The sequence below is a fragment of the Girardinichthys multiradiatus genome, chromosome 4 (genome assembly GCF_021462225.1).
Source record: "Girardinichthys multiradiatus isolate DD_20200921_A chromosome 4, DD_fGirMul_XY1, whole genome shotgun sequence".
Lineage (NCBI taxonomy): Eukaryota > Metazoa > Chordata > Actinopteri > Cyprinodontiformes > Goodeidae > Girardinichthys > Girardinichthys multiradiatus.
This window is the reverse complement of record NC_061797.1, coordinates 43718705-43730775: the sequence shown is the minus strand read 5'-3', so window position 1 is coordinate 43730775 and position 12071 is coordinate 43718705. Positions and strand designations below refer to the sequence as shown.

Sequence of the window (12071 nt, the reverse complement as noted above, 5' to 3'; positions counted from 1 at the left end):
TAATACAGTTCTGGTAGAGACAGAAAGACTGGAAGTAAGTGGACTCTTAAAAAAAAAAGGCTTTAGTGTAAGCTTTGTGTGTTTTTGCAGTACAGACCATGCAATGTCCTTTGCTTCAGTTGAACAAGAGTAAAGTCACAAGGTCTGTTCTCTACAAAACAAGAATACCTGGTAATGCATCAATGCAGAAGTTCTCACAGTTTTTATGGAAAGAAAATGTAATTAATTAAAAAATCAACATTATGATGCATCAACACCTGTTTGAAGTTAAGTTCTTGACTTAAATAAAACCGGCAGTCCCAAAATGCCCCCACAGGAATATGAGAAAAAATCTATAATCACCACTACTTTAAATCCAAAGCAATGCTAGGGCCAAGGCTGGCCCGAGTAATGAGGCTGACAGTCTGGGCTGCAAAGTGGAATAAGAAAATAGGTCAGTCGTCATCTGAGCAAACTTGTGTTATTCAGTATATGTAAGCAGTTTTGTTAACAAAAAGCACAAGATAAAAAACAAATGTGCAAATGTCTTAGCACTACGCTGAGCTTGTTCCATGCTTTCAGCACACTGTGGGAGAGTTTAGTGTTCAGGTAGAATCACAAGTTTAGAGTCTTATTAAACAGGAGAGTCACTGTTCAAAATATATCACAAAGAACTGCTTGGACTTCAGTAAAAATTAGCCAGTCATATACATACTCATGCGTTCTATGTCATTAGTATGTTTAATAATGCTTGTTTAATGCAACAAAAAATGTTTTGAGAGGAAGAAGATGTTAGGGTAAAAAGTTTAAGTTTTAGTTTTCTTTGCCAAAACAGCAGTTGTAGCCAGATACAATTTCTTCAACAAAACCATGTTGCTAGGATAAAAATAATGAACTTTTTTCTGGATACAATGCTCACTGGATCTATGTTTACAGTGAACCCAAAGCATATCACAAGTCACACTGTCTTAGTGACATTCACAAATAATATCCCAAATCGCAGGTTTTCGTCATACCATGCAGCTCTAATTTTCGTGAACTATTTTAAAATCTTTTCATGTTACAAGCACAGAATTTCAATGTATTTTATTTGATATTTTACACAACATCCAAGCACAAAGTAACGGTAAGGTGGAAGATTAATGATTTTGACCATTTAAAAAAAATTAAAATTCAAAGTGTGGTATGCATATGTATTCAGGCCCCCTTATGCTGATACCCCTAAAAACAATCCAGTGTGACACGGTGGCTTCAGATGTCATCTAATTTGTAACAAGAGTCCAACTGTGTTTATTTAATCTCAGTATAGTTACAGCAGTTTTGTGAAGGCCCCATAGTTTTATTAGAGAACGTCATTGAACAAACAAGATCTTGAAGGCCAAGGAACACAGCAAACAAGTCAGTGTCAATAAAGCTTAAAGCAGGTTTTTGTTATAAAACAAAATGCCAAGTATTGAACAACTCACAGAGCACTGTTCAATCCATCATTTGAAAATGGAAAGAGTTTTGCACAGCTGCAAACCCACCAAGATGCAACCAGCTACCTAACTGACAGGCTACACAAGGTCACCATTAATCAGAGAAGCTGCTAAGATGACTATGATAATTCTGGCGGGTCTGCAAGATCCAAAGCTTCAGTGGAAGAATCTGCTGACACAACAAACAGTCATGCACCCCACAGATCTGACCTTGATGGAACAGTGACCTCAAGGAACCAATTAATAAAGGAGGCAATAATGAGCCATGTCTGTAGCTTGATACAAATCATGTAAAGGGAAAGAGCAAACATTAGGAACAAGGTGACCTGGTCAAATAATTCCAAAATGTTACTTTCTTGGCCTACATGCAGAATGCTGTGTGTGTCAAATATTAACACTACGGGTCACTCTAAGCAGGCCATGTCCACTGCTAAACATGGTGGCGACAGCATCATGTTGTGAGGATGCTTTCCTTCAGTAGGAACACGTAAGCAAGTGTTTGGCTCATTCATTGATGGAGAACAACCACTCAACTATACAAACAAAACAAACAGGTAAGATCTCTGAACCCCAGAATTCACAGCATTAATCCATTTTCAAAGCTCCTAGGAAGGATAAGTAACAGCTGAAATCCCCATGACATCATAATACAAAACTCTGCTGCGCAGCAACATTCGTCCTCTTCACTAAAGCAGCATCAGGAAGAAACACACACCAATGTCTGACTTCACTGGTCAAGTTAGACTACTTCTTGTAAGAACCTTGGATCACAAAAAGTTAAGCGCAGACTACTGTATGTGCACCTGGAGACTGTATTATGGACACAGTGAAGACTAGTGGTCTTAAACCTTTCTTTCTGAGCTTCTACTGAAAAACAATTGGAGCCAGAGATTCCCCCAGAAGAGGCGGTGTCTATAATCTCATCGACATCAAGGCTTTCCTTCTCCCTGCCTGAGAGAAGATTGCATAGAACATAGCAAAAACTCATCTATGCCCAGCATGTTCCCTGTGTGTCTGTGATTCTAATCTATTGTTTCTTATTTTAAGATGTCATGGAAAAGGCAAAGAACAGTTATGGAATATTTTTTAGATCTGTGCCCGACTTTACTGGTGTTTTGTCTACTACTGTTTTTAAGCTGTTTGTATAGGATAGAGTCCTGTTCATAGCCCCTGTTTATTTCATGACCTGGTTTTGGTCTAATTTAGGCTATGTTTGTCAGGTAATGGCCCCAGTAGACCAACTATTTTCTCAGGTGGTACTTTGTGATTACTTTCCATTAAAATTTTTCATTAAAACTATAAAAATATTGAAAACGGCAGCTGTTAAAATTTCACTAAAAAAGCGAACCACAATAAAAAATAAAAAAAATTGATTACAGTGTTTCTTTCAATCCTTAATAGCAGCAAAGATTAATGTTAGTTTTCATAACAACAGCAACACTGAGCAGACTCCATAGTGCTGGAAATAGAATAACACACCAGGATGATTTGTTCCAGAAGGCAGCACAAGGATTGTTGGTGCAGGCAATGGAGTATGCTATAGCAAAACTGCCCTTCGGAGAGCTCTTGCTTCAGCATGCCAAATTTGAGGACCCCAAGCAGAAGCCTGATTGTGATGTTAGGGATGCATTGCACATTATGAACTGGTAAGTATTGGACACACAATCCTGTTGTTTTTCTTTCTGTTCTCCCTCCTGAAATAATTTCTTTGCACATTTGTTTTTTTCCTGAGCTGCTCCCTCTTCATGGGACCCAGGAACACGACCTACTGAGCGAAGAGTTTGTTCACTATCAGTTGATGGACATCCATATGCCAGATCCAGCCACATTTAGCAATGAAGGTTTTTGGGGGGTCCTGTCATCACTTAAGAATAGGATAAGTAATGTTTGGGTATACATGTACCTCACATCTGGTTATTAAACTTAAATAAAATCTAACTAATTAGGACTTCTTGATTTTGTTTCCTTAAAGGTGACGGGTATGGGCAGATTTAAACAGCTGTACACCATTTCCAGACTTAATTTCTAGTTCTTCTTGTGTTTCCCCACTCCAAAGCCGATGGGGAGAGTTTTTTTTCTATGGATGGCATTACAAAGGCAAAGGGCAGGAACAGCTTGGCATTGGATGGAACCATATCATCAATAATGACTGTAAAAAAATCTGGACATGAGCCCAAATGTTTTAAATGGGAGCCCCCTACACCTGTGATTAAAAAAGCTAAACCTGCTACAAACACATACAACACCATTCATGAACATGTATTAAAGATACACACACACACACAGACACACACACACACACTAAGTAACTCGCGTCGTTTGGCTGCATAATTTGAGGCACAGTATCTGTTCATTTTCTTATAAAATAATTTTATTAAAGAAATAAGGAAATTAATGAATTAGTCTTTGTCTATTAATTCATCATTTAAAATAATGAGTATGCTGTCAGCGCTTGAAATCTTACTCCAAGCTCAGATCAAAACTTGACAGCCCTGTTTTAGGTTTTGTTTTAAAGTTAGGAGAAGCTTTATTTTAACAAGTGGTTTAAACACAGATCAGTTGCAACGTGCCACCAGTGCTCATACACACATAATTTTTTTTTTATAATAATAGATAAAGGTAGATCTGAAACCTAGAGGGATGGTAAATATACTATGTTTTCTTAGTTAGCTTAACCACTAGTCCAGGATGTGACATCATCACACCTGCCAAAATGGCGGTCAAATTTATATCTGTTCACCATCTTGTGAGAGACCATAAACGTTCCTTGCTGCCGATTTTAGTAGTCCAATACTCTCTGTGATGCCTGGTTAACAACTATTAAGAATAAATTGTCCTAAAGGTTATTGATTTCTAATTCTGCAAAATCAAACTTGTAAATATCAATCTATTAACATAATATTTTATTAATTATTATTATTTATTTATTTATTCGATTTACCGGTCGGTCTACGTTCCTACCCTAACCTATGGCTATGAAATTTGTGTCATGACCGAAAGAACGAGATCCTGGATACAAGCGGCTGAAATGAGCTTCCTCCGTAGGGTGGCCGGGCACTCCCTTAGAGATAGGGTGAGGAGCTTGACCATCCGGGAGGCGCTCGGAGTAGAGCCGCTGCTTCTCCACATCGAGAGGAGTCAGTTGAGGTGGCTCGGGCATCTATACCGGATGCTTCCTTGTATAGATGGAGGGAGGTGTTCCAGACACGTCCCACCAGGAGGAGGCCCAGGACACGCTAGAGGGACTATGTCTCTCGGCTGGCCAGGGAGCGCCTCGGGCTCCCCCCGTAGGAGCTGGAAGAGGTGTCTGGGGAGAGGAAAGTCTGGGTGTCTCTACTGAGTCTGCTGCCCCCGGTTCCAGATAAAGCAGAAGACGACGAGAATGAGTACGAATATTTTATTTACCCTTCTGATTTGCATTGTAAATTTGTTGTTAAACACTCACAAATTGTTGCTCTATATTAGTTTTGAACTATTTTGGCCTCATTCCAAATACCTCAAGACAAACCCTGGTTCTTATAGATAAATCTTCAGATCAAATTGTGATATCACTACATCCTTTTATGAGTTTGAGTTTCATTTTTTGTTCATCTCTTTTTTTATAGTTTATTAGTTTTCCTAATTATTTAATTTTTACTTACTAGTTTAGTGAATGTTATTAGTTTAGTTAAAGAGTTTGTTAATTTGAGTATTTTAACGTGAAGTTAAATCATTTTTATATTTTGCAAAGTCATTAGTGTTTATTCTATATATGTGCGAAGGGATTGCTGCTTCGAACGGCACTTCTGAATTCACTCTTTCACTGCTTGTTCTATAATAAAGCCAGTTGTTAATTATCAGTTATAATTATTAATAGTTCCTAATAGCCAAACCTATTGTTGCACAAAACAGGTCAGAGTGGATGGGTAGATAAATGGAGTTAAAAACAGGGCAATCCTGTTAGAAAACCTCACAGAGACAGCAGAAGATGTGAGACTGGGGTGGAGGTAAGCTTTCCAGGCAGAATCTGTAGCAAGACTTAAAACTGACGCAGACGCTCTCCATCCAGTCTGACTTAACTTGAGCTGTATTGCAAAGAATTCCCAAAAATTTCAGTTTGTAGATTAAAAACCTGGTAGAGACAAAAGAACTGAAGCACTCATTGCAGCAAAAATGCTGCTAAAAAGTATCGACTTAGGAGGCTGAATATGTTTTTACACAACACCTTTCAGATTTGTATAACTAGTTTTGTTGGTCTTTCACACACAATAAAATCCCCAAAAAATACAACAAAGTTTGCTGTTAAAAGGTGACAAACTGTGAACGTTAGACGTGCTATCAATAATCAACCAATCACCTTTTACAAGTAATCCAAAATTTGAGGAACTTTAGCTGGTGTTGCCTAGCGGAGCAATCTGGGTTACAAAGCTATGACAGAAGCAGAGGATGTTTTAACTAGGTCAAAACACAAGCAAGTCCAGTATTCTCAGTTGGACTAGCCTGCTATTTCCCTTGCTATCTGGCTGCTGCACAAACTCTTGGACCCTGGGAACTGTCAGGAGAGAAGGTTGAGAGTGTGAGTGTGGCTGTGGCTGTGGCTGTGAGGAGGGATTATGTGCGTCAACCAAATGATGGTGGTTGTGTTTCTCTTATGGCCTCGAGTCCTGAATCTTGGACAGTTTTACATCACTTTTGCTGGCCAAGCCCAGTCTTTATTCATGTAGAGCCAGTGGCATATTGAGCCAGGCACTCCAGAAAATAAAACCACTGCTACCCCCAACAACCCCCACCCCGCCAACACACACACACACACACACACACACACACACACATAAAGTGAAAAAAGAAGGGTGTGGGGACAAACAAATCCTCAAAAGCTATAGAAGTCTAAAGAGAATAAGTCTGACAACCCATTTTAGGCAGATTTTAGCACTTTACTCCTCAGTCTAACTTCGCCTAGAGTGGAGTAAACTCTTATCATTTGTGTCAGCCTGTCTGTTTTGCAGCAACATAAGAGATATCATTTTCCCTTAATTCTTCAGGTCTCTCAGCTGCAAGAAAATTACACTGCACTGGATTTAGGAACAACAGATGCGCCGGATTAACTGATCAGGTGATTGATACAGCGGCCACATCCGGCAACAGATTTGTATTGAAACTTCAACATTGTTGTGCTACAAAAACAGCAATGGTTAATATCTATATATGTTTTCCACATATATAAACATTTTCTGATTAAGTTACTTTAAATTGATAAATCCATCTAAAATGGGAAGAGGTGTCAACATGAGTACCTGTTTTGTTGGATTAAGAACAAGTAAGGAACTTCAAACTGATAACAATCTCGCAGAAGCCTTTTTTTTTTTTTATATCTACTATCTAATATTTAACTAATATAACTAACCCTTTCAAATCGGGTATCAAAAAAAAATTTAAAATAAAAAAAAAATGGATATTTTTTGTTTGTTCCTTTTGTCAAGAAATCTAAATTATTTTAAGAAGTTGTAATATCTAATAATCAGTGGAAACAAACACACAGGGAACAACTCCTCTTTGGAGAACTCCCTTCCTGATATCCAAAGATTCTCCCTGTGTCTTCTCTCACTGCTGTGTGCATCCATTCTCCATCAACTCTGCCTCTACGTTCAACCTGCTCTGCAATCTTTCAGGGAGCGGAATTACCAGCACTGTAAAGAAAGCGACTTAAAATACAAGAACAGAAAAAAATATATTTCACCCGTTCTGTTTTTCCCTTTTCCCTTTTGGCTTTAAACAGTCTAACCACATACTGTGCAGCCTTCATAAGTCTCACAATAAAACCCCAGCTGATAACAGCTACAAGCACCAAGTTGCAAGGATTACACTGAAGATAGCATTAGAAACAATCACACTGTGGTAGAAATCCAACGCAGACAGCGCGCTCAAGTGTGTCCAGAATGACTCTGAGCATCTGCCGCCTTGGACAAATTAAATGTGGAGTAATTATGAATGCAGGCTCCCCGGAGTTGTCCGCCTCAGCACACCCTGACACTAAAAGGTGTGGCGCTGCGTGGGTTTGTTCTAACTAATTAAAGAAACTATGGACATGCAAGAGCGCTCACGGAGCCACGAAATGGAAAGAATAATTCTTAACTTAGTTACGCGTCTATAATCTAATGTGGGTCTTTACCTCGAAAAAGGAAGGCTTTGCTGCCGTTGTGAAGTCCTGCCACTTGAGTAATTCCATAAGTGGCATTCGCCAGGTCAAGTTCGCTGATGATATCAATCTGGTAGTCTTGGTCTGATCCGAAACCAATAGCTGAACAGAAAGAGAGATGGAGGTTAGAGGATGGAAAACGGATCTAATTCTGAACGATAACAAATTTTATGAAACATTAATTGTAAAAACCTAATTTGTGCTTTTGTTATTTTAAAAGCCTCTTTCGGGACAAGTTGTGCAGTGGTTATGTAGAAATACTTCGTGGCCATTGCTGCCCAATACCAAAGCCGCATCTGCTGCCTGCAGTCACCACCTGTGCTCTCCACAGGCTGTAGGTGCACCTCACGTTAAAGGTGCAGGGAGAAGGTTTCATCTTTTATTCTATCAGTTCTGTTGCTGTTTTCTGCAATTAACCCATGCAGCATGCAATGACCGCTAAATACAAAAACACTAAGGAAAATTTCAACTTGTTAATTTGTGCCCAGTAGATAAAAGAAGTACAATGCTCAAGTTAAAACAAAATCCCTCTCTGCGATCAAATACTGCCGTTAACTCACCTGGTTTGGTGAAAAGAAGAAACAATAACAATGCTACGTAAATATCCATCTGTGCTGGAGTTGTGTTGTACAGAGTCCGTGAGTTGTGCGCTCCGCCGTGTTTCCACACCAGCCAACAACTCTGGTCCGTCTGGCGCTGTGCTCTGTTCACACCTCGTCTGGATGTAGATGAACGGAGGAATGGTCCACGACGCGAGCGCAGGGGTTCCCTCCCGGTAAAGCCGCATGAGGCTTTAGTGTTTAAACGCGTCTGAGCAATCTCTGCCGTGTACTAAAAGGCAGAAATGTCCGCTTTGACTCCGGATGAAAAGCAACCGGACTTCGGCCAGAAATGAAGACTGTAATTGCATCTATCAACCAGTGCTAACCCCCCGTCCAGACAGCAGAGAGTTCCAGTTTTGAAGGTGAGAAACTCGGCGAGTGGAGAGTGTGGGAATTCTCTGTCACGGATATGTCCTTTTTCTCCTTATAAAAAAAAAAAAAAACTGTTTAGAATTAAGATTAAATGAAGCAGATATTTCAACTCACCTTACATGGGTAATAGTTGTCAGGAAGTGATTCTGTGTGTTTTAAATGAGGAATTTAATTGGTAGCGCGTTTCCTCATTGTGTATTTCCCCATCAGTTTCCTCAACTCCTAAATCACCAAAATCTTCTTCCTCCTCACCCTTGTCGTGGAACAGCCCTGGGACTTTTAAGTACTGCTGCTCCATTCTTCTCCCGCCTGTGCCCTGTCCTTATTGTAAACTATTAATCATACTCTTCTCCTCACTGCTTCTAACTTGTGTAAATTGTCTGGTTGTCTGGGTTACCTGCATCCACACAACAGCAGAGGCAGAAGCGATGGTGTCTGCTCAGTAATTATGGCAGTTGCACAATGTGCACCGCCTGCTCCACCAGTGAAACTGTGTTCTACATAAGGAATGGTGTAGTATCTGCTTTGGGATGCAGGTCACTATTCTAGCCTCTCAAATTAGACTGTTAGCAGCAGGAATCACATGAAGGTCAAATCACTGATCCAGAACTACGAAAAAAAAACTGCTGGTGAAAAGGATACGTATTATTTGAAAACAGAGGTTTCCGAGGAGCTCAAAGTGGAGCAAGGGGAGATTAAATTGTTTCTAGACGGGCAGCATAATTTCTGCTTTTCAGACTTTACAAAACAACACAAATCACTTATGCTGCTCAGAGCTGCCCGGTTCTTTAAGTCTTCTATTATCTCTTTGTGGAGCTAATAGTTGAATCATATGAAAGCAGATTTTATTTTTATTGTTCTTAGTTCATTACTGATTCTTTTCTAAGTTGTCTTGTATTTCCAAACAATACCTGTCAGATGAGACACTAGCTTGTTCTGTTTTATACAGTGAACAAGTTAGTGCCTTCCAAAAGTATGCATAACCCCTGAGAAGATTTTGTCACATTACCAACCTTTCTGTATTACAGGTCCTTCTCAAAATATTAGCATATTGTGATAAAGTTCATTATTTTCCATAATGTAATGATGGGAATTTAACATTCATATATTTTAGATTCATTGCACACTAACTGAAATATTTCAGGTCTTTTATTGTCTTAATACGGATGATTTTGGCATACAGCTCATGAAAACCCAAAATTCCTATCTCACAAAATTAGCATATTTCATCTGACCAATAAAAGAAAAGTGTTTTAATACAAAAAACGTCAACCTTCAAATAATCATGTACAGTTATGCACTCAATACTTGGTCGGGAATCCTTTGGCAGAAATGACTGCTTCAATGCGGTGTGGCATGGAGGCAATCAGCCTGTGGCACTGCTGAGGTCTTATGGAGGCCCAGGATGCTTCGATAGCGGCCTTTAGCTCATCCAGAGTTTTGGGTCTTGAGTCTCTCAATGTTCTCTTCACAATATCCCACAGATTCTCTATGGGGTTCAGGTCAGGAGAGTTGGCAGGCCAATTGAGCACAATGATACCATGGTCAGTAAACCATTTACCAGTGGTTTTGGCACTGTGAGCAGGTGCCAGGTCGTGCTGAAAAATGAAATCTTCATCTCCATAAAGCTTTTCAGCAGATGGAAGCATGAAGTGCTCCAAAATGTCCTGATAGCTAGCTGCATTGACCCTGCCCTTGATAAAACACAGTGGACCAACACCAGCAGCTGACACGGCACCCCAGACCATCACTGACTGTGGGTACTTGACACTAGACTTCTGGCATTTTGGCATTTCCTTCTCCCCAGTCTTCCTCTAGACTCTGGCACCTTGATTTCCAAATGACATGCAGAATTTGCTTTCATCCGAAAAAAGTACTTTGGACCACTGAGCAACAGTCCAGTGCTGCTTCTCTGTAGCCCAGATCAGGCGCTTCTGCTGCTGTTTCTGGTTCAAAAGTGGCTTGACCTGGGGAATGCGGCACCTGTAGCCCATTTCCTGCACACGCCTGTGCACGGTGGCTCTGGATGTTTCTACTCCAGACTCAGTCCACTGCTTCTGCAGGTCCCCCAAGGTCTGGAATCGGCCCTTCTCCACAATCTTCCTCAGGGTCCGGTCACCTCTTCTCGTTGTGCAGCGTTTTCAGCCACACTTTTTCCTTCCCACAGACTTCCCACTGAGGTGCCTTGATACAGCACTCTGGGAACAGCCTATTCGTTCTGAAATTTCTTTCTGTGTCTTACCCTCTTGCTTGAGGGTGTCAATAGTGGCCTTCTGGACAGCAGTCAGGTCTGCAGTCTTACCCATGATTGGGGTTTTGAGTGATGAACCAGGCTGGGAGTTTTAAAGGCCTCAGGAATCTTTTGCAGGTGTTTAGAGTTAACTCGTTGATTCAGATGATTAGGTTCTTAGCTCGTTTAGAGACCCTTTTAATGATATGCTAATTTTGTGAGATAGGAATTTTGGGTTTTCATGAGCTGTATGCCACAATCATCCGTATTAAGACAATAAAAGACCTGAAATATTTCAGTTAGTGTGCAATGAATCTAAAATATATGAATGTTAAATTTTCATCATTACATTATGGAAAATAATTAACTTTATCACAATATGCTAATATTTTGAGAAGGACCTGTATATTATGTATTGGGATTTTATGTGATAGACAAACTCAAAATTATATATAGTTGGGATGTTGAAAGTAAATAAATATGTTGTTTTAAAAGTGTTTAGAAAATCCAAATCTGAAAACTGTGCCATTTGTATTTAGCTAAGGGCTTAGAAACTGTTAACCTACTAAGACATGGTTGAGTTGAGACATCTGAAAAAGTTCAATTTCCAGCACAAGTACATGCAGCGAGAGGTACTATGGAATGGTTTAGAGTAACACCATTTATAATGATGCAAAATCCAGACCTTAACCAACTAAAAATCTGTGGCAAGACTTGAAAATAAATGTTTACAAGTGCTCTCCATCCAATGTGACTGAGCTTGTGCTATTTTCCAAATACTGCCAAATGAAAATGCAAGCCATACATTTTCTTTGTAAAAATGTTGAAAGCCATGTAGTATAGAATGAAAAGATCTTCGGAGGCGCTGTACAAGTAGTTAATAATCTTAAAGCATCATTGCTGTAAGCAGTCTCCAATTAACTACTAAACCTAGTTGAAGGAGACAGAACAAGTGATGTAGGAAATTGCCAGTTAAAAGTGTCAGACTCCTTGAGGTGTTAGGAGGGGATGCGCTTACGGGTGTTTGAGAGTCTTCAAGAGATGTTTGAGAAAGAGAGGCTGGCTCATCATCTAAAATTATTTTGTAGTATTTTTCCTTTATTGCAAAATTAAAAATAGCCTTCTGGACAGAAACACTATTTGTGAGATGTTTTCTTTAAGAATGATCTTCACTGATGTCACTCAAATAGCAGGAAATAGGTCAAGGGTTGACATAAATATGCACAGCCATGGGC

At 39.7% G+C, this 12071-nt stretch overlaps 1 protein-coding gene across 1 annotated transcript in view; it reads right to left on the bottom strand.

Annotated features, from left to right (window-relative positions):
- The window catches only part of LOC124867156 (protein kinase C-binding protein NELL1-like), a 339275-nt gene extending 330950 nt beyond the window's left edge, over nucleotides 1-8325 (bottom strand). Inside the window, exons 1-2 of the mRNA XM_047363441.1 lie at nucleotides 8193-8325; nucleotides 7606-7734 (exon numbers count right to left, since the gene is read on the bottom strand). Of these exons, the coding sequence (XP_047219397.1) occupies nucleotides 7606-7734; nucleotides 8193-8241 (178 nt within the window). The 5' untranslated portion in view covers nucleotides 8242-8325. The remainder of the gene's footprint in view (nucleotides 1-7605; nucleotides 7735-8192) is intronic.
- Nucleotides 8326-12071: the final 3746 nt, after the last annotated feature.